Below are 23789 nucleotides of genomic sequence, written 5' to 3' on the forward strand. Positions count from 1 at the left end.
GCTCCTTTGTGCACAGGATAGAGAGAGTGTAAGGGAAGGAACCTGCAGTACCTATCAGGTCTCTGTGTTTCCTGGGAGGAGTAACCTGGCGCTCCTTTGTGCACAGGATAGAGAGAGTGTAAGGGAAGGAACCTGCAGTACCTATCAGGTCTCTGTGTTTCCTGGGAGGAGTAACCTGGCGCTCCTTTGTGCACAGGATAGAGAGAGTGTAAGGGAAGGAACCTGCAGTACCTATCAGGTCTCTGTGTTTCCTGGGAGGAGTAACCTGGCGCTCCTTTGTGCACAGGATAGAGAGAGTGTAAGGGAAGGAACCTGCAGTACCTATCAGGTCTCTGTGTTTCCTGGGAGGAGTAACCTGGCGCTCCTTTGTGCACAGGATAGAGAGAGTGTAAGGGAAGGAACCTGCAGTACCTATCAGGTCTCTGTGTTTCCTGGGAGGAGTAACCTGGCGCTCCTTTGTGCACAGGATAGAGAGAGTGTAAGGGAAGGAACCTGCAGTACCTATCAGGTCTCTGTGTTTCCTGGGAGGAGTAACCTGGCGCTCCTTTGTGCACAGGATAGAGAGAGTGTAAGGGAAGGAACCTGCAGTACCTATCAGGTCTCTGTGTTTCCTGGGAGGAGTAACCTGGCGCTCCTTTGTGCACAGGATAGAGAGAGTGTAAGGGAAGGAACCTGCAGTACCTATCAGGTCTCTGTGTTTCCTGGGAGGAGTAACCTGGCGCTCCTTTGTGCACAGGATAGAGAGAGTGTAAGGGAAGGAACCTGCAGTACCTATCAGATCTCTGTGTTTCCTGGGAGGAGTAACCTGGCGCTCCTTTGTGCACAGGATAGAGAGAGTGTAAGGGAAGGAACCTGCAGTACCTATCAGATCTTTGTGTTTCCTGGGAGGAGTAACCTGGCGCTCCTTTGTGCACAGGATAGAGAGAGTGTAAGGGAAGGAACCTGCAGTACCTATCAGATCTTTGTGTTTCCTGGGAGGAGTAACCTGGCGCTCCTTTGTGCACAGGATAGAGAGAGTGTAAGGGAAGGAACCTGCAGTACCTATCAGGTCTCTGTGTTTCCTGGGAGGAGTAACCTGGCGCTCCTTTGTGCACAGGATAGAGAGAGTGTAAGGGAAGGAACCTGCAGTACCTATCAGGCGTAACCTGGGCTCCTTTGTGCACCTTTGTGCACAGGATAGAGTGCACAGAGTGTAAGGGGGAAGGTACCTAACTCTGTGTTTCCTGGGAGGAGTAACCTGGCGCTCCTTTGTGCACAGGATAGAGAGAGTGTAAGGGAGAACCTGCAGTACCTATCAGGTCTCTGTGTTTCCTGGGAGGAGTAACCTGGCGCTCCTTTGTGCACAGGATAGAGAGAGTGTAAGGGAAGGAACCTGCAGTACCTATCAGGTCTCTGTGTTTCCTGGGAGGAGTAACCTGGCGCTCCTTTGTGCACAGGATAGAGAGAGTGTAAGGGAAGGAACCTGCAGTACCTATCAGGTCTCTGTGTTTCCTGGGAGGAGTAACCTGGCGCTCCTTTGTGCACAGGATAGAGAGAGTGTAAGGGAAGGAACCTGCAGTACCTATCAGGTCTCTGTGTTTCCTGGGAGGAGTAACCTGGCGCTCCTTTGTGCACAGGATAGAGAGAGTGTAAGGGAAGGAACCTGCAGTACCTATCAGGTCTCTGTGTTTCCTGGGAGGAGTAACCTGGCGCTCCTTTGTGCACAGGATAGAGAGAGTGTAAGGGAAGGAACCTGCAGTACCTATCAGGTCTCTGTGTTTCCTGGGAGGAGTAACCTGGCGCTCCTTTGTGCACAGGATAGAGAGAGTGTAAGGGAAGGAACCTGCAGTACCTATCAGATCTTTGTGTTTCCTGGGAGGAGTAACCTGGCGCTCCTTTGTGCACAGAATAGAGAGAGTGTAAGGGAAGGAACCTGCAGTACCTATCAGGTCTCTGTGTTTCCTGGGAGGAGTAACCTGGCGCTCCTTTGTGCACAGGATAGAGAGAGTGTAAGGGAAGGAACCTGCAGTACCTATCAGGTCTCTGTGTTTCCTGGGAGGAGTAACCTGGCGCTCCTTTGTGCACAGGATAGAGAGAGTGTAAGGGAAGGAACCTGCAGTACCTATCAGGTCTCTGTGTTTCCTGGGAGGAGTAACCTGGCGCTCCTTTGTGCACAGGATAGAGAGAGTGTAAGGGAAGGAACCTGCAGTACCTATCAGGTCTCTGTGTTTCCTGGGAGGAGTAACCTGGCGCTCCTTTGTGCACAGGATAGAGAGAGTGTAAGGGAAGGAACCTGCAGTACCTATCAGGTCTCTGTGTTTCCTGGGAGGAGTAACCTGGCGCTCCTTTGTGCACAGGATAGAGAGAGTGTAAGGGAAGGAACCTGCAGTACCTATCAGGTCTCTGTGTTTCCTGGGAGGAGTAACCTGGCGCTCCTTTGTGCACAGGATAGAGAGAGTGTAAGGGAAGGAACCTGCAGTACCTATCAGGTCTCTGTGTTTCCTGGGAGGAGTAACCTGGCGCTCCTTTGTGCACAGGATAGAGAGAGTGTAAGGGAAGGAACCTGCAGTACCTATCAGGTCTCTGTGTTTCCTGGGAGGAGTAACCTGGCGCTCCTTTGTGCACAGGATAGAGAGAGTGTAAGGGAAGGAACCTGCAGTACCTATCAGGTCTCTGTGTTTCCTGGGAGGAGTAACCTGGCGCTCCTTTGTGCACAGGATAGAGAGAGTGTAAGGGAAGGAACCTGCAGTACCTATCAGGTCTCTGTGTTTCCTGGGAGGAGTAACCTGGCGCTCCTTTGTGCACAGGATAGAGAGAGTGTAAGGGAAGGAACCTGCAGTACCTATCAGGTCTCTGTGTTTCCTGGGAGGAGTAACCTGGCGCTCCTTTGTGCACAGGATAGAGAGAGTGGAAGGGAAGGAACCTGCAGTACCTATCAGGTCTCTGTGTTTCCTGGGAGGAGTAACCTGGCGCTCCTTTGTGCACAGGATAGAGAGAGTGGAAGGGAAGGAACCTGCAGTACCTATCAGGTCTCTGTGTTTCCTGGGAGGAGTAACCTGGCGCTCCTTTGTGCACAGGATAGAGAGAGTGGAAGGGAAGGAACCTGCAGTACCTATCAGGTCTTTGTTGCGGCGGTCGATGGACAGGTTTCGGAGAGCGATGGCCACCGCCCGCACCACCTTGTCCGAGTCGGACCTCAGCAGCTCTACCAGGATCGGCAGGCCTTTCTCTTTCCGAACGGTAGCTCTGATGTACATCGACCACTGCAGGAAAGAATACAAATCACAATGCAGCACACAGCCAGCAGGAGATAGGCAATGAGCTAATTGAATGCATGAGCAGAATGAATTCAGTCGGGAACACCTCTGACATGCAACCTGAAATTTAACAGATCCCTGAACACACTTCACGAAGGAAGATCTCATTACTTCATTCACACACTTCAGAGCAATTACGTTTTTTAGAAGTGGAAAAACTGTTAGGAAATCTGTCCTGGATTTTACATGGAGCAGCAGTGATTTTTGGGGGGTTTGGATTAACACATCAGACACAGGTCCCACAGACACATGTTCCAGCAGCTTTTGCCAAGATAAAAATGAATTGGAGTCTTTGACACTTGGTGTGATATTGGTGCATCAAAAAAAAAAAGCATTTTGCGAAAAAATGTAATAAATAAATGCATTTCAGACTAATCAAAATAATTATTTCAGCAGAAATTTAACCCAGTTTCTGTGCAAACCTCCCCACTAGGTGGCAGCAGTAGGCTTTACAATATTCCTGCGTCCGACCAAGATGCACTGAAGACCTGTCTGTCCTTGCCTCCAATTCAAAAGGTATGATAAGAGACATTCTTAAAGTTTACGGGTACAGCGTAAGCCCAGCCTGAAAAAACACAGTGGATGCACGCTGTGTCTGCTCAGTGGGTAGACTGTACTGAGGTTCTGCAGAGTCCCATAGCTGTATAAGAGTACAGAGGACAGAGATCAGGGCATACTCACAGTCCACTGTCCTGCACTGAGGTTCTGCAGAGCCCCGGCTGCAGCCTCCAGCGTGTTGTAGTTCTGACTCTCGGTGAGAAGCGACAGGTACAGTCGCACCACCTCTGGCTGGTAAAGCAACTCGAACCCTGAGAGGAGAGAACAAGAAAAACACATTTCAATAGCACAGCCACCACAAGTGCAGGCTGGCCATGTCTAATACCTGGAACCTACTCTAGCCACTGGATTAATACCTGGAACCTGCTCTACAGCACTGCTCTATCCACTGGATTAATACCTGGAACCTGCTCTACAGCACTGCTCTATCCACTGGATTAATACCTGGAACCTGCTCTACAGCACTGCTCTATCCACTGGATTAATACCTGGAACCTGCTCTACAGCACTGCTCTATCCACTGGATTAATACCTGGAACCTGCTCTACAGCACTGCTCTATCCACTGGATTAATACCTGGAACCTGCTCTACAGCACTGCTCTATCCACTGGATTAATACCTGGAACCCGCTCTACAGCACTGCTCTATCCACTGGATCTTGATGTTAATAAAGGGGGGATTAGGGCATTCAAGTGATCCCCCTGACTATCAAGACCTTAAACAGACAGGAAATGCAACTTTCATTTATTGTTGCAGCATTAGAGAACTAATGCCCTACAAAGCTCACGTCACCTGCAATTTAATGCAATTGACACTGCCTTGCATTAAAACGTACGTAGCAGGTAATGTCTTCTGAATTGTACATTGAGGCTTTAATAAAACATTGTAACCCACTACCCTCTGAACCAAAAACCCAATAATCCTGTGAATAACATGCTCCTCACTGCCCCAGGCAGTCAGGCACGGCTGCACTGTCAGCATTCACTCTATCGAGCAGGGCTTCCACTGAAGCTGGCATGAAGTATGGGTAACGTCTGGGACGGGGAGGTTTATTGAGAGAACGTATAGAAATGAAAACGCTGGCATTCCTGCCACTCAGACGAGCAGTTCCTCTTCCTCAGAGGTCCCCCATATTACAATGCCTTCCGAACTGATTTGTGAAAATGACATTTCCAAGTTGAGGAGCTAAATATGTTCCCTGAAGCTCTTCCTAAGAGTTCTTAAGGTCTGCCTAATGTTTACTATTGCAAATCCTTTCCCATTATAACTAAGCAATGTTTCAGAAATCTCTACCTGCAGCACACACACACACACCCGATAATACATCCATGCATCTATCTGTCCAGCTTTACTTTATTTTTACCAGGTTAGAACCTAACAGAGATTGTTTTATGCCTTGGATGATTAAAGGTTAAAAATCACAGAAGCAGTGCATGTAAAAAGACGAGGCGCTCACAGCCTGCTACCCAATCAGAATTCACACATCTACTGGCACGCATCCCCCTCTGGATATGTAATAACAATAATTTGTGAATTAAAAAAAAAGGAATTTGGTTATTACAAACTAGGAGATAACTCTGTCTAACTTGTAGCTTTTCGACAGCACGCACACTGCAGTGCCTTCAGCCCTTTCCTGATCAGAACACAGGGTATGGGCTGTGGGCTCACGATGAGCATTGTTGCTGCTCATCCTTTTTGCACAGAAACAGCTCTGAGTTTAAAAGCTGGGAAACAACAACAAAGAACCTCTTCTTTACAGCCCCCCCACCCCCCACCCTGTTCCAAACAAGCTTTTTCTAGAGGATTAAAGCCCTGTTTACTTTGTGAAATGGCTAATTAGTTCCTGCAGTGACTTCCTGAATGCAGAGGCTTTCACTCTGGCTCCTCAGCGGGGCAGCCTGTCACAGGTCCCACAAGGAAGCCTCTCTGCTTCCGACTTCCTTTCAATCGGCTGCATTGTGCTCCTGTCACACACTTCAAACAAACACACACAAATCTGGGCTTCTTTCTTATTCTGCATCTCAAACAACACAGCTGTCAGGTTGCTGTGGAACACCAGTTGATTCGTGGTTTTGATTGCAAATACGAATCCATTTTTCTTTCCTTCTCTTCTACAGTATTCACAGGAATACTTGATGACTGTTGAGGGTCTCTTAGTCATCAACACAGATATTTCATCTTCCGATTGAATAGAAAACGAAGCCAGTGGTTTCCAATCTATTGCTGACTCGGACTGTGTGTGTGTGCGTGAGTGTGAGAGTGTGTGTGTGTGTGTGTGTGTGTGTGTGTGTGTGTGTGTGTGTGTGTGTGTGTGTGTGTGTGTGTGTGTGAGAGAGAGTGTGTGTGTGTGCAAGTGTGAGAGTGTAAGAGTGTGTGTGTATGTGTGAGTAAGTGAGTGTGAGTGAGTGAGTGAGTGAGTGAGTGAGTGCACGCGCGAGTGTAAGTGTGTGTGTGTGAGTGAGTGCATGTGCAAGTGTGAGAGTGTAAGAGTGTGTGTGTGTGTGTGTGTGTGTGTGTGTGAGTGAGTGAGTGAGTGTGTGTGTGTGTGTGTGTGTGAGTGAGTGAGTGAGTGAGTGAGTGCATGCGCAAGTGTGAGAGTGTGTGTGTGTGTGTGTGTGTGTGTGTGTGTGTGTGTGAGTGAGTGTGTGAGTGTGTGAGTGAGTGAGTGAGTGAGTGTAGAGGTATAGGTGGTTATGAAACTTCACCCCAGTGTTAGCCATGATGGCTCAAGCCGCTCTATGGTTTACTACACAAAGCTGACCATGTTGGTGCCACCATGGCGTCCCATTCATTCATTGACTGGAGGATCCCTGACCATGCACTGCTGCAAGGGAGAGACAGCTTTATAATGAAACCCCATCAAGAATCAAGTTTACCATTAGTCTAGACCAGGGGTGTCTAATCACAGTCCTGGAGAGCCATTCCAATCCAGGTTTAACAGGTAACATTGTATAATGAACTACTTCAGGGTCTGGATGCAAGTTAAATAGGTTCAATTAAACAATTTAGAACAGGGTTGGAACAAAGACCAGGAGTGGAAGAGACAGCTTTGTCCACCCCTGTTCTGGACTCTTCATCATCTAAACCAGAGACACTTGAATTTTCAAGCACACCATGGAAATACTGGAGTGACCCGGTTTGCCTTTTTCTCCCCCAGATAAATGTTATACAGAATGAGTTTTTAACCAAATGGACTTCACTGGCTGTTGATGAGGAGACGCTGTACTAAAAACCAACCAGCACCGCAAATAAGACTGCCAGGCTGAGCACAGGGTTATCTGCAAGGACCTTTCCTCTCACTGCACAGGAGCTGCAATCCAGAGGGGACTTGTCGACAGAATACCATGAAATAAAAAAACAAAGCTGCTGCACAAGAGGGAAGAGTGTTAACAGAGCAACAAATGAGCTGCCATGGCAACCCATCCCAGCCACACTAACAATGCGCTTTCATTTTGGCAGTAAATTTAGATGCATCATGCATTTCCAGCATGTTAATAGAAGAGGCTACAGAAAGAGATTCATATCCAGGTACAAGACTGCTTTCTACACTGTATGCTCCAGAAATTCATTTGAGTTTTGCATTCACTGCACACGGTCGCGGTGCTTCAGACAGTGTTTCTCCTGGCAGCAGGGAGGTACTGCACTGGAGACGCTAGGCTGTATGTATGCAAGACTAGAGTGTCACACTTCAACCTCCACAGATATCTACAGAAGCAGTGCTCCAGCTGTGAGGGTGATCTGTACAAGACTATGCATCTCAAAAGAGCCTTTTCAGAGCCAATTCATAAGAAATTAAAGATTATATATTGAGAATGACCGGAGTGACTCTGTTACTGTCGAATGTCTTATTTCTATCCTTAAGACATTTCAGCAGCCTACCAAAATTTCAATATTATCAGCAAGATGGTTGCCATGACACACAGTGTAGATTAAAATTTAAATAAACTCCTCAACAGCAGGTTGCAGTGAAAAGGATCGCCTCATGGCACATGTATGGTACCTCTCTGTATTTCCATTTTTCTTGTGCTGTAGTTTGTGTAATGATGCGTCTCTCCACAGATCCCTGCAGTGGTGCAACACAGGCACAGCTGTGTAAATATTTATCAGTAGGCGAATTAATTACCAAAAAACACAAACAAAAGTGCAGTGGGGAGTGGAGGGGCTGGAAGGAGGTTCACTTAAAGGATAGCTGCGTTGCTGTGAGGTGTTACAAGGCAATAATGGAACTCCTGAGTCAATTACTTGAAGGAGGGAGTTCCATTACTAGCGACAAACAAGCCACAGCAATGTCACAATCACTACTCTAGTTGTTTCGTTATTAGCCTTGTTGCAGTCCACTGAAAGAGTTCAGTCTGACAGCAGGGCTCGAGCGCCCCTGTGAAGCGTTGGTTTAGAGCAGGTGTCGGTAATGACTCGTCTTTCCCTTCACTGTTACAACACAACGAATGACCTCCATAGGAGGACAGTGGCGGACATTCATAATATTTGTCCACACATAGTTATTAGACTATCCTCTTTATGGGTGGCAGGGTAACAGCTGGTTTCAATGATTACTATTTAAATTTGATCCTCCAAAAGCTGGACGCCTGTCAGAACTAACATGCCCGAAGGCTGCTATAGGCCAAAAGCACCGTTTTAAACACGTTGCTGTGGTCTTTGATAACTCAGACAAACACAGAGGGCAGCACATGACATGGCTCTCCTTAAAGAGCCCCCCTGGACAAGCGAATAACAAGCATATATTGAGAAGATGCCAAGGGTCTTTTGCTATGATGCTATGTCACGTGTGATAAGATGCTGTGTCATGACAGCTTTTAGATCCTAATTTAAATCATCTTAAATTTCACGTAACCCATTGCTGCTTTCTGCTGAGGAGGGGTGGGTTTGTGCAAAATGAACAGAATACCTCAAGGGAGCCGAATACACGTCAATGAAATGAAACGCTGTCGAATCTCAGTGAATTAGTCTGTATCTTCCACAGCGCAAACCTTGAAGGATGTGTAGATTTTGTCATGGTGATGCTGAAAGGAGATACTTGTCTTGGCAGCCTGCCTGCACTAGTACTGTCAAATATCTAGATACACAGCTCTAGTCTATAAATGTCTCCTTCTAGGATTTCTAGCTGCTAGTTTTAAACAGCAGCAAGCCGTAGGGTTTCCACAAGCTTTGGACGCCACAAGAGCCACACATGAACATGTGTGTTAATAAGTGGCTGTATCACAATCTAACAATATGTTGTTAATTTGTGTTTTGTGTGTGTGTGTGTGTGTGTGTGTTGTGGGTGGGGGTGTGGGGGGGTGGGGGCCCCCCCCTAGAGAAGAGACTTTACTCTGCAACAAAAAAATAGGGTGTGTCTGAATGTCAGTCCCCCAGCTGACTCCTGTGCAACACCCTTGGGGGTGTGACCCTGGACCGGAGCCATTGCAGTTGAAATGCCCCCGTTGTTTTTTTTATCCCCACAGACTTACAGTCACCAGGGTCGAGAGGACGTTGTGATGGGAACACTGGGACCGGAGCGCCAGTTATTCCCACACCCCGGGAGTGAAGTGTGAAGACACATCCCTCCCCCCGTGTCTGAATGGACAGCAAGACAGACAGAGGAGTGAAGATTGACAGCTGCAGTGAAGGAGTCCAGGCTGGCAGGACTCATCTGCTCACTGGGTGTTAGATTCTTGGCTGATGAGATGAACTGACTATTTACTGCAGCTCTCAATCCAAAAGGGCTGCAGTAAGCAAAACAGATCTGAAAATCTCTTCTGCACCATAAATTCAAAAACTCAATTCTCTCTGAGAAAATGCATTTTTGGAACAAGGTTTTTTTTTAAAAACTAGTTAGGACGTACCCTACCCATGTAAAATACATATGCTGCATATATTATTTATGACAAAACCTTTGCAATTAAAATAATTTTTAAGTATTAAGTGTAGACAGAAATACAAATGAGCTTTTTTAAATGGACAGATCAATCTTTTAGTTCTATTTCACAGCTATGGTTTAAAGTACACCTGACACACTGGCATGTTGTATTGGTATTTCAAGTATTACGCTGGTATGTTTAAGAAACTGTCCATCATCTTCCCATGCCCATTTGTAATAAGTGCTTCTCACCTGGGTAACAAATTTGTAAATAAAAGAAATTAAACTAAATGAATAATTGATTACAGCTTCTCTGAGAGGTGCTGCAGATTACAGCTTCTCTGAGAGGTGCTGCAGATTACAGCTTCTTTGAACACCCCTAAACCTCATGGTGTGCAGCCATCCTCATTAACGGACAGGTCTGATAAGCCACCTGTTGAGATGGCTATTTTGAAAAGGACACCTCAGCTAAATCGAGGAGACACAAAGCCCTTGTGCAATCAACATGCGATTCTGAGGGACGAGGACGGTAACCACGGTTACGTTAATTAACTGTGTATAGTAGATGGCTTTAGGGCTCATTGAAAACCTAATGTAAAATACTCCCTAAAGTGCATTTATCAAGACATGAATGATTATTCTTGGATGGAACAGAGAAACAGAAAACAAAAAAAGTCTACCCTTAATGTAAGAGAAATTCATGTAATGGAATTCAGTTTCATATGACTAACCCTGCACACAAGAAAAAAAGCAGCGTCAACTGCAAATTCAAGGGAATTAATTATTTAGAAAACATCAATATGTAACAGTTCTCTATGAAATAGGGTTAATTATAACAGGCAATTTGAAATGATCAGTAAATCCCATCTAATCTCACCAACAGGGGACAGAATCCATAACAGCAGTGCATCACACAACACTGCCCGCTACAGAACAGTGATAAATCACAAGACTGCTTTGTGAAAGACTAAATGCTTGTGACTCGATGGCCGTGCTGGCATTAGCGGGGCGCAGTCCTTGAATTTACCTGAAGTTGATTCCCCAGCACCGCCCCCAGGTAATTGAGACTTCAAACCCACTGCTGCTATCATGCTTTACAGGAATCAATTCTGATAACACACTCTTAGCTCTAAACTTAATGAGCTGTTTACACAGCATTACAGTGCGAGTCAGCATTGCAGAGACACACTGCTGGTTTTTTCTTCATCTTCAGTAACTGCATAAAGAATATGTATGATAAAACAAGCACTGACTTGTCAGACTTCCTGTGCGTCTCTTAATGAAAAGCTCGTGTTGAACGCGCGTTTCTAAAGCACATGACGTACTTACACTTGGGCTGGGCTGTTTTCAGCTAGTTGCTTTTAAAAAGCATGATTAGAAACCATTTTTAATAGGAAGTTCTAAATCTAAATTTATTGGAGATTTGGAAACGTGATTAATAAAATGTTTTATTTCTTGGAAATCCTGCGATCAGCTTGCTCAGCCACGAAGGACTGGACTTCATGATCTCTCCACTGTGAATGCAAAAGAGAATACGATGAATCAGGAAGACGCAGGGCTTCCCAGTGAAACAGTGCTGTACACAGGCCTTACCTTTGGTTGGTTCGGTGCGCTTGGGCAGATCCAGAGTATCGTAGTTTTTGTCATTCTCTCCATTCTTCCTTCCTGAATAAAAGGCAGAGTGGAGAGGACATGTTAACGCTTTACCAGTTTCCAAAGATACATCTGGAGCAGCGCTGTGAAAGTCAGGATTGTTTTAAGGTAAATGTTAGATGGTACATTGAGACACTCTTATAAAAGCTCACCAGGGGACTTGTTTAGTTTTACCAGGCTTTCCCTGTGCTTATACTATACATTCACCATAGATTACCCTGGTTTGAGAATATGCTTTACCATACCTCTCTATTTTTTACCACGCTTGCCTATGTATGCTTCACCATGTTTTCACTGTGCTTCATTACACTTTGCTATGCTTTTACTATGGTAAACTTCTATAAGGGCATTTACAATAAAACATGACACTGTGGGTATTTATTATTATTACTTCTATTATAATCCCCTGCTTGCTTTTAGTTTTTTAATAGTATAATCTGCATCAAACACAACTAGGGATTACTGGGGGGGGGGTTGTCTCTAATAGAAACCTCATGCTGAGTCTTGTCATCTGCATCAAACACAACCAGAGAGTATTGGGTGGGGGGGGGGTTGTCTCCAATACCCCCAGATAGAATGGCTTCACAAGCACTGGAAGCGAGTGGAACTGTACTGCAATGCACTGCTTCCTAAACAAGCACTTATTTAACACAACAGCATTTGAGACCAGGTGGCTCTGGTTTTAAAAGCACAATGCAAATGTAGCTTGTTTGGGATTGATTGATTGATTACATCCATACATCCACACATCCATCCATCCATCCATCCATCATTTAATCATTCTGCATAGTGTACACGCCCGAGGATGTCACGCATGTTGCTTGCTGTGCGATTTATCTACTTCAAAGACCATGGGCAGTTTGAACTTGAAACCCCAATGCAGGACGCCCTGTGAATGATGCAGTCTCTACAGGCTGGGTGTAGAGGTCACTGCTTTCTTACTGACCTTCCAAAGCAATCTTGCAATCCACAGCCAGCACTGGACGGAACCTGCTCTGACTCGCTTCATCAATGAGAATTGACAGGTTTAGGGAGGAACAAGTAAAGACTCTTCTGATACAGAAATAAACTGCTCTGGGGGAGGGGGCAGAAAAGCAAACACTGAAACTCAAGCGACAAGTCACGACCAAAGCTGAAGCGACTCACCTTGATCAAACCACTCCTCTGCAGACAGCCAAGCAGCACCAATGCAAACAAAAGCAAAGAGGAGGAGGAAGAAGGAGGAGGAGAGAAGGAATATTGAAAGACGTATAGATTAGAAATGAACAGACTCCCAAGTTATAAAAACATCACCCAAAAGCAAAGTCATGCTGTGGAAATCCTCCAGATCAGGTTCCAACCATGTTTTTAATTGTTTAACCAATGAACGTCCATCCAGGTCCCAGAGTGCAGTATTTCATTACCGGTTACAGAATGGCACTGCTTACATCCTGGGAACCCAGATCCATGTTCTACTTCTAAAAGGGCAGAGACCTTGCTGTTGACTAGCAATGGCTCTGGGATCTATCCAGTGCCACACTCCTACAGGGAGAATGCCTGGAAACTGAATTGCTGGGCTTGTTCACTCAGTATAACCAATTGGGCTTGATTCAGTCAGGATAACCCAATCGGAGGGTTCATAGCCTTAAAAGAGTAGCACACCACTACCACCCCCATGCCTGCATTCCCCTATCATTAGCACTGGGGTCAGGTTATCTTGATAAGCAAACACGCAGTACAATCAGTAGATCTGGGTGTACTGTTCTGTCAGAGAAACCTACCCTTCGCTTTCTTCCCTCCGAAACACCCTGCGTCATCCTTCTTCTTCTTCTGTAGTGCTCCTGTGCCCCCGCTCTGATTGGCTGCAGGCTCCAAGAAGTTCTCTGCCCCTGGCACTTCCTTGTGGACGTGATAGGACAGGTTCCGCATGATGCACACGCAGTTCTCCACAGACTGCAAGGAGACAGAGAGGCAGGTTACTGTCATAAAGCAACACACTGCACTGCAACAGGGCACTGATCACACTGCACTGCAACAAACAGGGCACTGATCACACTGCATTGCAACAAACAGGGCACTGATCACACTGCACTGCAACAAACAGGGCACTGATCACACTGCACTGCAACAAACAGGGCACTGATCACACTGCACTGCAACAAACAGGGCACTGATCACAATGCACTGCAACAAACAGGGCACTGATCACAATGCACTGCAACAAACAGGGCACTGATCACACTGCACTGCAACAAACAGGGCACTGATCACATTGCAACAAACAGGGCACTGATCACACTGCACTGCAACAAACAGGGCACTGATCACACTGCACTGCAACAAACAGGGCACTGATCACATTGCAACAAACAGGGCACTGATCACACTGCACTGCAACAAACAGGGCACTGATCACACTGCACTGCAACAAACAGGGCACTGATCACACTGCAACAAACAGGACACTGATCTCACTGCACTGCAACAAACAGGGCACTGATCACACTGCACTGCAACAAACAGGGCACTGATCACACTGCACTGCAACAAACAGGGCACTGATCACACTGCAACAAACAGGGCACTGATCACACTGCACTGCAACAAACAGGGCACTGATCACACTGCAACAAACAGGACACTGATCTCACTGCACTGCAACAAACAGGGCACTGATCACACTGCACTGCAACAAACAGGGCACTGATCACACTGCACTGCAACAAACAGGGCACTGATCACACTGCACTGCAACAAACAGGGCACTGATCACACTGCACTGCAACAAACAGGGCACTGATCACACTGCACTGCAACAAACAGGGCACTGATCACACTGCACTGCAACAAACAGGGCACTGATCACAATGCACTGCAACAAACAGGGCACTGATCACACTGCAACAAACAGGACACTGATCACACTGCACTGCAACAAACAGGGCACTGATCACACTGCACTGCAACAAACAGGGCACTGATCACACTGCACTGCAACAAACAGGGCACTGATCACACTGCACTGCAACAAACAGGGCACTGATCACACTGCACTGCAACAAACAGGGCACTGATCACACTGCACTGCAACAAACAGGGCACTGATCACACTGCACTGCAACAAACAGGGCACTGATCACACTGCACTGCAACAAACAGGGCACTGATCACACTGCACTAATTGCTGTGTATTTACATAGTAGTTACTAAATGTGTACTTTGTAACTATGCATAATGACATTGAAACTATGTACTTACTGTGCACATCTTTTTGCATGATATAACCCTAACCCTTTTCTGATACGTATTACATATATCATGCGATATTTAAACATTAAGTACACTGTAACTAGGTATAAGAACATTGTAATTAAGTGTAAGTACACATGTAATTACTAAGTAACTGCTAGGTAAATATACAGTAATTAGACATTTAAAATGTTGCCTAAAATGTATGGTCACCAGGATAACTAAAGTTTGTGTCTTTCAGAAAAAAAACAGAGCAATTAAAACAAATGGAGCTCAGGGTGGCCTTATGCTGTGCAACATCAGAACCCATGAGAACAAGCAACACGTCAAAGAGAGACACATCCAGGACATCCCCAGAACCCATGAGAACGAGCAGCACGTCAAAGAGAGACACATCCAGGACATCCCCAGAACCCATGAGAACGAGCAGCACGTCAAAGAGAGACACATCCAGGACACCCCCAGAACCCATGAGAACGAGCAGCACGTCAAAGAGAGACACATCCAGGACACCCCCAGAACCCATGAGAACGAGCAGCACGTCAAAGAGAGACACATCCAGGACATCCCCAGAACCCATGAGAACGAGCAGCACGTCAAAGAGAGACACATCCAGGACACCCCCAGAACCCATGAGAACTAGGAGCAGCACGTCAAAGAGAGACACATCCAGGACATCCCCAGAACCCATGAGAACGAGCAGCACGTCAAAGAGAGACACATCCAGGACATCCCCAGAACCCATGAGAACGAGCAGCACGTCAAAGAGAGACACATCCAGGACATCCCCAGAACCCATGAGAACGAGTAACACGTCAAAGAGAGACACATCCAGGACACCCCCAGAATCCATAAGAACAAGCAGCACGTCAAAGAGAGACACATCCAGGACACCCCCAGCTCCAGTACCTTATTGTCCATGTCCTTCTTCCCAACAGCTGACTGGAGAGCATGGAGAAGCGCATCCACCAATCCACCGCACTCCCTCAGCCGCCGCCGAGCCTCCGCACCGTCCGAACTCACATTCCTGCACCGGAGCAAAGAGAACGAGGCATCAGACTGCTGGAATTTAAACACTTCACAGAGCTGCAGAAACAGTGTGTATCCATCTACCGTACGCATCTACCATGCTGTACCCATCTACCCTACAGCACCCATCTACCATACTGGACCCATCTACCATACAGCACCCATCTGGAAAATTACCTATATGGTAACAGGGTACTGGGAGATAGTCAACATGGTTTTAGGAAAGGGAGATCGTGCCTAACTAACTTGCTTGATTTTTTTGAGGATGCAACATCGATAATGGATAATTGCAAAGCATATGACATGGTTTATTTAGATTTCCAGAAAGCTTTTGACAAAGTCCCGCACAAAACGTTCTCAAACTGAACGCAGTTGGGATTCAAGGAAACACATGTACATGGATTAGGGAGTGGTTAACATGTAGAAAACAGAAAGTACTGATTAGAGGAAAAACCTCAGAATGGAGTGTGGTAACCAGCGGTGTACCACAGGGATCAGTATTAGGTCCTCTGCTATTCCTAATCTACATTAATGATTTAGATTCTGGTATAGTAAGCAAACTTGTTAAATTTGCAGACGACACAAAAGTAGGAGGAGTGGCAAACACTGTTGCAGCAGCAAAGGTCATTCAAAATGATCTAGACAAGATTCAGAACTGGGCAGACACATGGCAAATGACATTTAATAGAGAAAAGTGTAAGGTACTGCATGCAGGAAATAAAAATGTACATTATAAATATCATATGGGAGATATTGAAATTGGAGAAGGAATCTATGAAAATGACCTAGGAGTTTTTGTTGACTCAGAAATGTCTTCATCTAGACAATGTGGGGAAGCTATAAAAAAGGCTAACAAGATGCTCGGATACATTGTGAAAAGTGTTGAATTTAAATCAAGGGAAGTAATGTTAAAACTGTACAATGCACTAGTAAGACCTTATCTTGAATATTGTGTTCAGTTCTGGTCACCTCGCTATAAAAAAGATATTGCTGCTCTAGAAAGAGTGCAAAGAAGAGCGACCAGAATTATTACGGGCTTAAAAGGCATGTCATATGCAGACAGGCTAAAAGAATTGAATCTGTTCAGTCTTGAACAAAGAAGACTACGTGGCGACCTAATTCAAGCATTCAAAATTCTAAAAGGTATTGACAGTGTCGACCCAAGGGACTTTTTCAGCCTGAAAAAAGAAACAAGGACCAGGGGTCACAAATGGAGTTTAGAAAAAGGGGCATTCAGAACAGAAAATAGGAGACACTTTTTTGCACAGAGAATTGTGAGGGTCTGGAATCAACTCCCCAGTAATGTTGTTGAAGCTGACACCCTGGGATCCTTCAAGAAGCCGCTTGATGAGATTTTGGGATCAATAAGCTACTAACAACCAAACGAGCAAGATGGGCCGAATGGCCTCCTCTCGTTTGTAAACTTTCGTATGTTCGTATGTTCGTATCTACCATACTGGACCCATCTACCCTACTGGACCCATCTACCATGCTGTACCCATCTACCCTACAGTACCATCTACCATACTGGCCCCATCTACCATACTGTACCCATCTACCCTACAGCACCCATCTACCATACTGGACCCATTTGCTATATCTATCTACTGTATCTTCAGCTGAACAACAAAACTCTTTCAGGTACAGTGGCTTGAAGCCTGGTTCTAGGAGACCTAGCTTGAGGCAGCCTTGCTGTAAACGAGCGGTTTCATTTCTTTAGCACCCGAGATGATTTTTTAACGACTGGCTCGATCCATCATTACATCAGTGAAAGTGTTTAAACTATACCGGCAGGGCGATGTGTGCAAGCAAGCCCAAATGAACGTCTTTGAAAAGCAAGAGTATTCACACTGCAGAGGCTGTACTGGAGATCCTGTTACACACAGGATAGATCTGGAAGAGACACTTCCGCTGTTAATTATCAAGTGCAGAGGTTAATCCGAGGAGAATGGATAAGCTTTTGAACAATAAAATCCCATTACACTTTGTTCCATGTTAAGTGGCTGAAAGGACGTCAATGAATCAAAGCCACAGCCTCTCCTGCAGTTCCGCTACAGTGCAACATTCATCTCAGGTATGGGACTAGTCATTACACCACTGTGTGGAAATGAAAACAAATCAACTCAAGAGGAATTGCACACTGAGCCATGCGGACTGCTGTGTCCCATAGAAAACCTCAAAGTATCGTTAGTGCTGAACCAAGATCAGGAGCTAATGCAGCTTTAATGGAATCTTTAAGAAGTGCCTGAACAAAACAGAACATGCTGCAGTTTGTTTGTTTTTTTTTATTTATTTATTTTTATTGTACCCTGTAGAGCCATCACCAGCCCCTTGCTAATACACCATCTGTTGATTTCAATATAGATTTGAATATAGTACTTCTTTAAGGCTGAGTTCATATTCTATTGCCATCAGCGCCATACCGGACTTGGCAGTTTGTGGAAATTAAATTTGAACGGAATTTATGTGCGTGATTACCATAAATAAATAGAGAGGTGAAAAGGCAAATTCTCACTATACAGTACTGTATAAATAATGCACATTTGCATATAACCAAAACAGGCCATTAAGTTGCAGTCTCCCCACTTAAAAACAGTACCAACACAAACATGCTGTGAACAGACCATGTGCACAGGTTCATTAACAATACAGGCGGTGTTATTCACTTAGACTTGCTGCACGCACAGCAATACTAAAAGCATAGCTCCGGATCCTGAACCAGAACCTATGGGTACCGCATCACAACGAGCAAGTGAGACACTTTAAAATATCAAAGTTATCGTGCATTGTAATTAGACAGAGCTAAAGCAACGACGGCTTAGAAAAGCTTCAGAAACGGTATACTGAGGAGCACTGCGTCATCAAGTGAGAAAAAAACACAACCAATCCCACTTTAAACCACAGGCTGCAATTCCAGATAAACCAGTCCAACAGTCTTTAAAAAAAAAAAAAGCACAAACGTATTCCAACACATTTTCAAAGCTGCACAGACACACAAGAGCCGTCCTCCAGGATGCATGCATCAGATGACAACTACTAGTTAATGGTTTCAGACAGCGTGCAACTGTCAGCAGGGGAACGCTGCATCTCATGCCTCATTGGATGCAAGTTTTATAAATGGCTTTCCTAGGATTCAAGCATCACGTGTTATACTAAGAAGTGCTGACTGCTGGATCTCCACTGTCTGTACGTGGGCACATTTAAAAGTGCTACATAATACAGGACTCTAGAATGTGGTTTGGCAACGAGTAAACCAGCAGCATTTATAATGTGGTTAGATAACTGGTACAGCAATAAACCAGCAGCATGCCCATCTCCAGCCCTTTAAACTTGGCTGCACGCCGCATGACACAGTGTATCACTGACTAGGTTCATTGGTATTACATTGTTACTATGCATAATATGCATAATAAATTTGTTTATCATTTCAAATTAAGTGCCTACTGGTCTGGAAGCACAGAGAATACATCATAAAAAATAAATCAGGATGAAGCATTTATTAAAAAGCAGATGAACTCCCTCATCTAGTTACGGAAATACTGCCGCGATTTCCCTCAGGTAGGAACCCTTGAAAACCCTTGACCCTACCCTCACCCTACAAAAAGAACCAAACAAACACTGCACTAGACTGACACTCGCATCTTACTGATCGTGAACGGCCTTTGTGCTGAGAATCTATTGTAACTGTCAATAACGCAGAACAAAATAAGCTCCAAAAAAGATCAATATCTTCAGGAGGAATCCACTGAGGACTCTTTCTGTTCTCTATCCTCTCTGATTAGACGACAGCCCTTTTCAAGATGACCTTAACTCTACCTATTGTTCAAAAGGGTGTCTGTTAGTCCTCAAAGGTCTTCACATGAGCAGAACAGCAATGCTGATGTCAAAGAGAACTTCTGGAACTGCAGTACGAAGAGGAGTGTACTGTAGGGTTAACCCTTTGTATCCGGGACGTGTCTGTGGAGGGTCTTGTATCTACAGACAGGGGGAGAGCAATCAAACAATACGAGGCAGGTGAGGCTGGATCTCTTTGCTATGAAATAGGTTCTTGCACTGATCCCACGTGTAGGTGGTTTATTTAGGGCATGAGGGGTTATTAGCCAGGCTGAATTCAGTGGTTTAGCTATGCCTGTCTCTGTGTTGTGGGTCGGTACCCATTTCCCATTTCCAAGGCAGTTAGAAGCCCCCAGACTCCACATTGCCTTGCACTGTATGTGCAGCTGTTCCAGAGTCAGTTATTGCATCATTGCTTTGGTTAAATATTATCGAGAGGGGAGACTACCTCAAAAGCGCTCAGTTTGCTGAACATGATATTTGACATTCCCTTGGTATAAAATCCACAAAGAAACCCAAAACGCAATGCAAACACCAATAATTAAGAACCATTTACATATTAAAAACAATGCTGTACACATGTCAAGGAGAGCATGTTAAGTAGATGCTGTTCTTCGAAAAGACACATCCTTGGAGGTCTGCAACTTCCTACCCGTCCATTAATGTGTACATTCATTCTGCTTACTGTATCAACTTGAATTTGAATTTCCAGACCTGTAAATCACTGCTCAGTGTATATACTGTATGATTACAAGAGGCATACTGGCTATGAATGTCTGAACTCGGTAACAGCCAGAATACACAGACGCTTTGCCTCAGTGTCACCTGGACTAAAGAGTTCCAGCTGCTAACTCTGGGCAAGAGACCAGGCAAAGCTCTTCCAATGCCAGCCCTGTGTGCCTCTAATAACACAAGGGTCCTTCTTAGGAGGCCCTGCCCAGCTCAGACAGCCTGTACCGTCACACGCTCCTGCAGACTGTGTGTTTTCATAGGGGCAGGGATTTCAATCTGGAATGCAGAATACTTTTTTTTTTTTTTTTTTTTTTTAAAGAATTCTTTAAGCAGTTCCTTGGAAGGGAGCCAGTGGACTGCAGTGTTTCAGATGCAGCAGATTATAAAGCAGTCAGTCGGTTGTACAGGATGCTGAAAATAGCTTTAATTCTCACAACATGTATATAATCCAGTACCTCTACTGCCGGGACCGAGCCAGTGTCCAAATTGAAACCAGGGCACAAAACCTACTAACATTTGCATTAAACTACTGCGAGCATTCATCCCCTGGAAGAGAATTCAACAGGCGTGAAATAACCAGCAGGGATGTAACTCGAGAATGGGAAGCTCTGGGTAGCTTAGCTGGACGATTAACCCTGAATTAGATATTCAATTTGACTTGAGAGGTTCACAGATTGAGGGCATATCGATCACTCATTAGAAAAATACATTTATAATTATCAGCATACCAGATACAATTTATTGAGGGGATCAATAGCGCCCAAAAGCCTTCCTTTAGCATCTCTGCCCACGTTAATTGGTTCCATGTAAAAGCAGCCTCTTTCCAATAAATGCAAACTCAGATGATGGAGTGAGCCAGCCACGCGTTACACACATCCTATCCGGTGAAGCTATCAAGAGTCGAGGTCTGCAAACAGGCCTGGCGTTTACTGCCATCAAAAAGACAAAAAAGAGTCAGATTTATTTAACATCTCCTGGCACTATTCCCCAATGAATAAAGTTGATTTAGAGGACAACCACGTCCCGTCTGCAGCCAACCCAGATCCCGCTCGTGGATTAAAAAACAGCCCTGCTCTTTTTCTCTTTTTCTACAGACATCAAAATAGCAGGACTGCAGTAAGGAGGAATAATAGAGTCTGGCCCCAGTTCAAAGGAAACTTATCTCTGACGGGAGGGTAAATACTTCCTCATGCAGCCCCAGCGAGGCACTCTTCATTACTCTTGGTGCTCCTAAAACAACCCCAGGGAATGGTTAGTGCAAATTGGAGGCTGAGCAGCGAAAATGAGCTAACTCTGCTCCTTCAGATATCTTAATCAAACAAGCGACTGGAGAAAACAATCCCCCCAGCGCTCTGCAGCCCCCTGTAAGAGGGACAAATCCATTGCCACTTACGGGAGGAATTAAGAAGAGGAATAATGTTGTTCAACCAAAAAAAAGGGAAATATGAAATAGCTTCAGCTGGTGCAGTTCACAGAATCCGTCTTTGATTTTGAGCTGTAGTCTGTCTTTGTGCTGCCAGCAAACTTATTACTTGACATTCTTACACCTTCCTTTAATTACTTCCATTTCACTGTCCTGCAGAAACTTAAGATACAATAGCCAACTCAAAACAAAGACTCAAAACAAAATTGGAAAAGAATATTTGATTCCTATGTTGTTTACTGTAAGAATGAATATTGAAAGAGCGTATAACAAGCGTTGGAGGAGATCAAGCATGAAGAAAAGATTTCATATTTGATGCTGCTGAGTGATATTATTACTAAACTGAACACTCATGAAGAGCTGTGGTTGTTCCACTCTTGAGGACAGCTGCAAGCAACCCAGCCGTGCTCACTGGTGCACTACCTCCAGTCCCATGAGCGTCCACGGTGCCTCCTCTGTGTCAGTACCTCAAACACCCGGACGTGTTCTTGAAGACGGTTGTCCACTCCGCGTCCCGAGGCTTGGAGTCCTCGTTGGGTTCGTGTTCCCAGCCCGAGTGGGGGATGATCACCTCGTTTGTCAGGGTCTGAAGGCCGTGGTTGATGATGACCATCTTGAGGGGTTCATAGGAGGAGAGGTTCCACAGCGTGCCTGTGAGGAGGAGAGTGAGGCAAACCAGGTCAGACAAACACACACACCGAACAGCACAACAGTTAATTTCCCATTCCCAAAGGTTATTTTGTATGCACAGGTCTTTAGCAGTAGTGTCTGGATTATTATGAGCAATATGAAAGCTGCCGGCTACAATAAAGAATGTATTCAAGAACCTTGGCTTTTCATTAAAAATGGCTACACTGGATACAGACCTCGAGCAAACAGTTTGTTTAGTGGAAGAATGGAGACTAGCCACATCCCTCACTCCTCCATGACCTCAAGGACAGACTATTAAAGGAAAGCAGCTTTGAGGTTTTTTATAGTGGAACTACACTGGGAAGTGGCAGGTAGTAAATTGATCTTTATATGCACTCCTCACAATGCTAGCCCCTAAGTACAGTATATAAAAACAGTTCCAACCCACTGGAATCTCAAGCACTTAAGCTATGCTAAATACAATTCCCTGTATGATTGTGGGTTAACCTGTAGAGCCAAATTAACCAGAGTATTCCTCATTTTAGAAACTTACAGTATCTACATGCTTGATTTCCTTGAAATCACTGATCCGAATGTCACATTGCATGATTAGAAAGCACTTCTGTAATAAAAATGAAAGGATACCACTGCAAGTGTATACAGAATCGGAGGTCCCACAAAATTAATCTCTACATGTAGTTTCAGGTGATTTGACATTTTTATGTAGCTATCTAAGAATGCACTTGTAAGCATGGTGAATTAGCTCATTAAAGAGAACAGATTCACATTTACCTTGTCCAATAATTATGCACTTTCACAAAAGCATGAATTACAGAGCAATTAAAACACACTGTTCTTTCTGCCTCAACTAGACAGGCAGAAACTACATGCAACCTACTTATTCCATGTCACAGATATTATCTCCTTGAATATTACAAATCAGCTGTCAAAACAATCCCTTTTTTCATTAACTACAACATTTGCATAATTCCTTTCTGCAATACATTACCCTTTATACATTTTAGACTTGGCCCACAGCCATTATAGTAGATCCACTGTCAACTAGCTGATCATAAAACACGTCAAAGCAAGCTGTCAGAAACGGAACATTCGGGATGTCAGAAACGGAACATTCGGGATGTCAGAAACGGAACATTCGGGACGTCAGAAACGGAACATTCGGGACGTCAGAAACGGAACATTCGGGACGTCAGAAACGGAACATTCGGGACGTCAGAAACGGAACATTCGGGACGTCAGAAACGGAACATTCGGGACGTCAGAAACGGAACATTCGGGACGTCAGAAACGGAACATTCGGGACGTCAGAAACGGAACATTCGGGACGTCAGAAACGGAACATTCGGGACGTCAGAAACGGAACATTCGGGACGTCAGAAACGGAACATTCGGGACGTCAGAAACGGAACATTCGGGACGTCAGAAACGGAACATTCGGGACGTCAGAAACGGAACATTCGGGACGTCAGAAACGGAACATTCGGGACGTCAGAAACGGAACATTCGGGACGTCAGAAACGGAACATT

The 23789-nt window shown here is 45.1% G+C and overlaps 1 protein-coding gene across 10 annotated transcripts in view; it reads right to left on the reverse strand.

Annotated features, from left to right (window-relative positions):
• The window catches only part of LOC121296848 (armadillo repeat protein deleted in velo-cardio-facial syndrome homolog), a 131511-nt gene that overhangs the window by 13403 nt on the left and 94319 nt on the right, over window positions 1-23789 (reverse strand). For 8 of the 10 annotated variants that reach the window (XM_041222702.1, XM_041222710.1, XM_041222708.1 and 5 more), the window contains 7 exons: window positions 22079-22262; window positions 15503-15620; window positions 13126-13297; window positions 12512-12529; window positions 11306-11377; window positions 3978-4105; window positions 3092-3242 (listed from right to left, as the gene is read on the reverse strand). In XM_041222702.1, coding sequence (XP_041078636.1) covers window positions 3092-3242; window positions 3978-4105; window positions 11306-11377; window positions 12512-12529; window positions 13126-13297; window positions 15503-15620; window positions 22079-22262 — 843 coding nt within the window. The remainder of the gene's footprint in view (window positions 1-3091; window positions 3243-3977; window positions 4106-11305; window positions 11378-12511; window positions 12530-13125; window positions 13298-15502; window positions 15621-22078; window positions 22263-23789) is intronic. The other 2 variants (XM_041222712.1, XM_041222704.1) reach the window with 1 other exon arrangement.

This window comes from Polyodon spathula, chromosome 22, assembly GCF_017654505.1.
Source record: "Polyodon spathula isolate WHYD16114869_AA chromosome 22, ASM1765450v1, whole genome shotgun sequence".
Lineage (NCBI taxonomy): Eukaryota > Metazoa > Chordata > Actinopteri > Acipenseriformes > Polyodontidae > Polyodon > Polyodon spathula.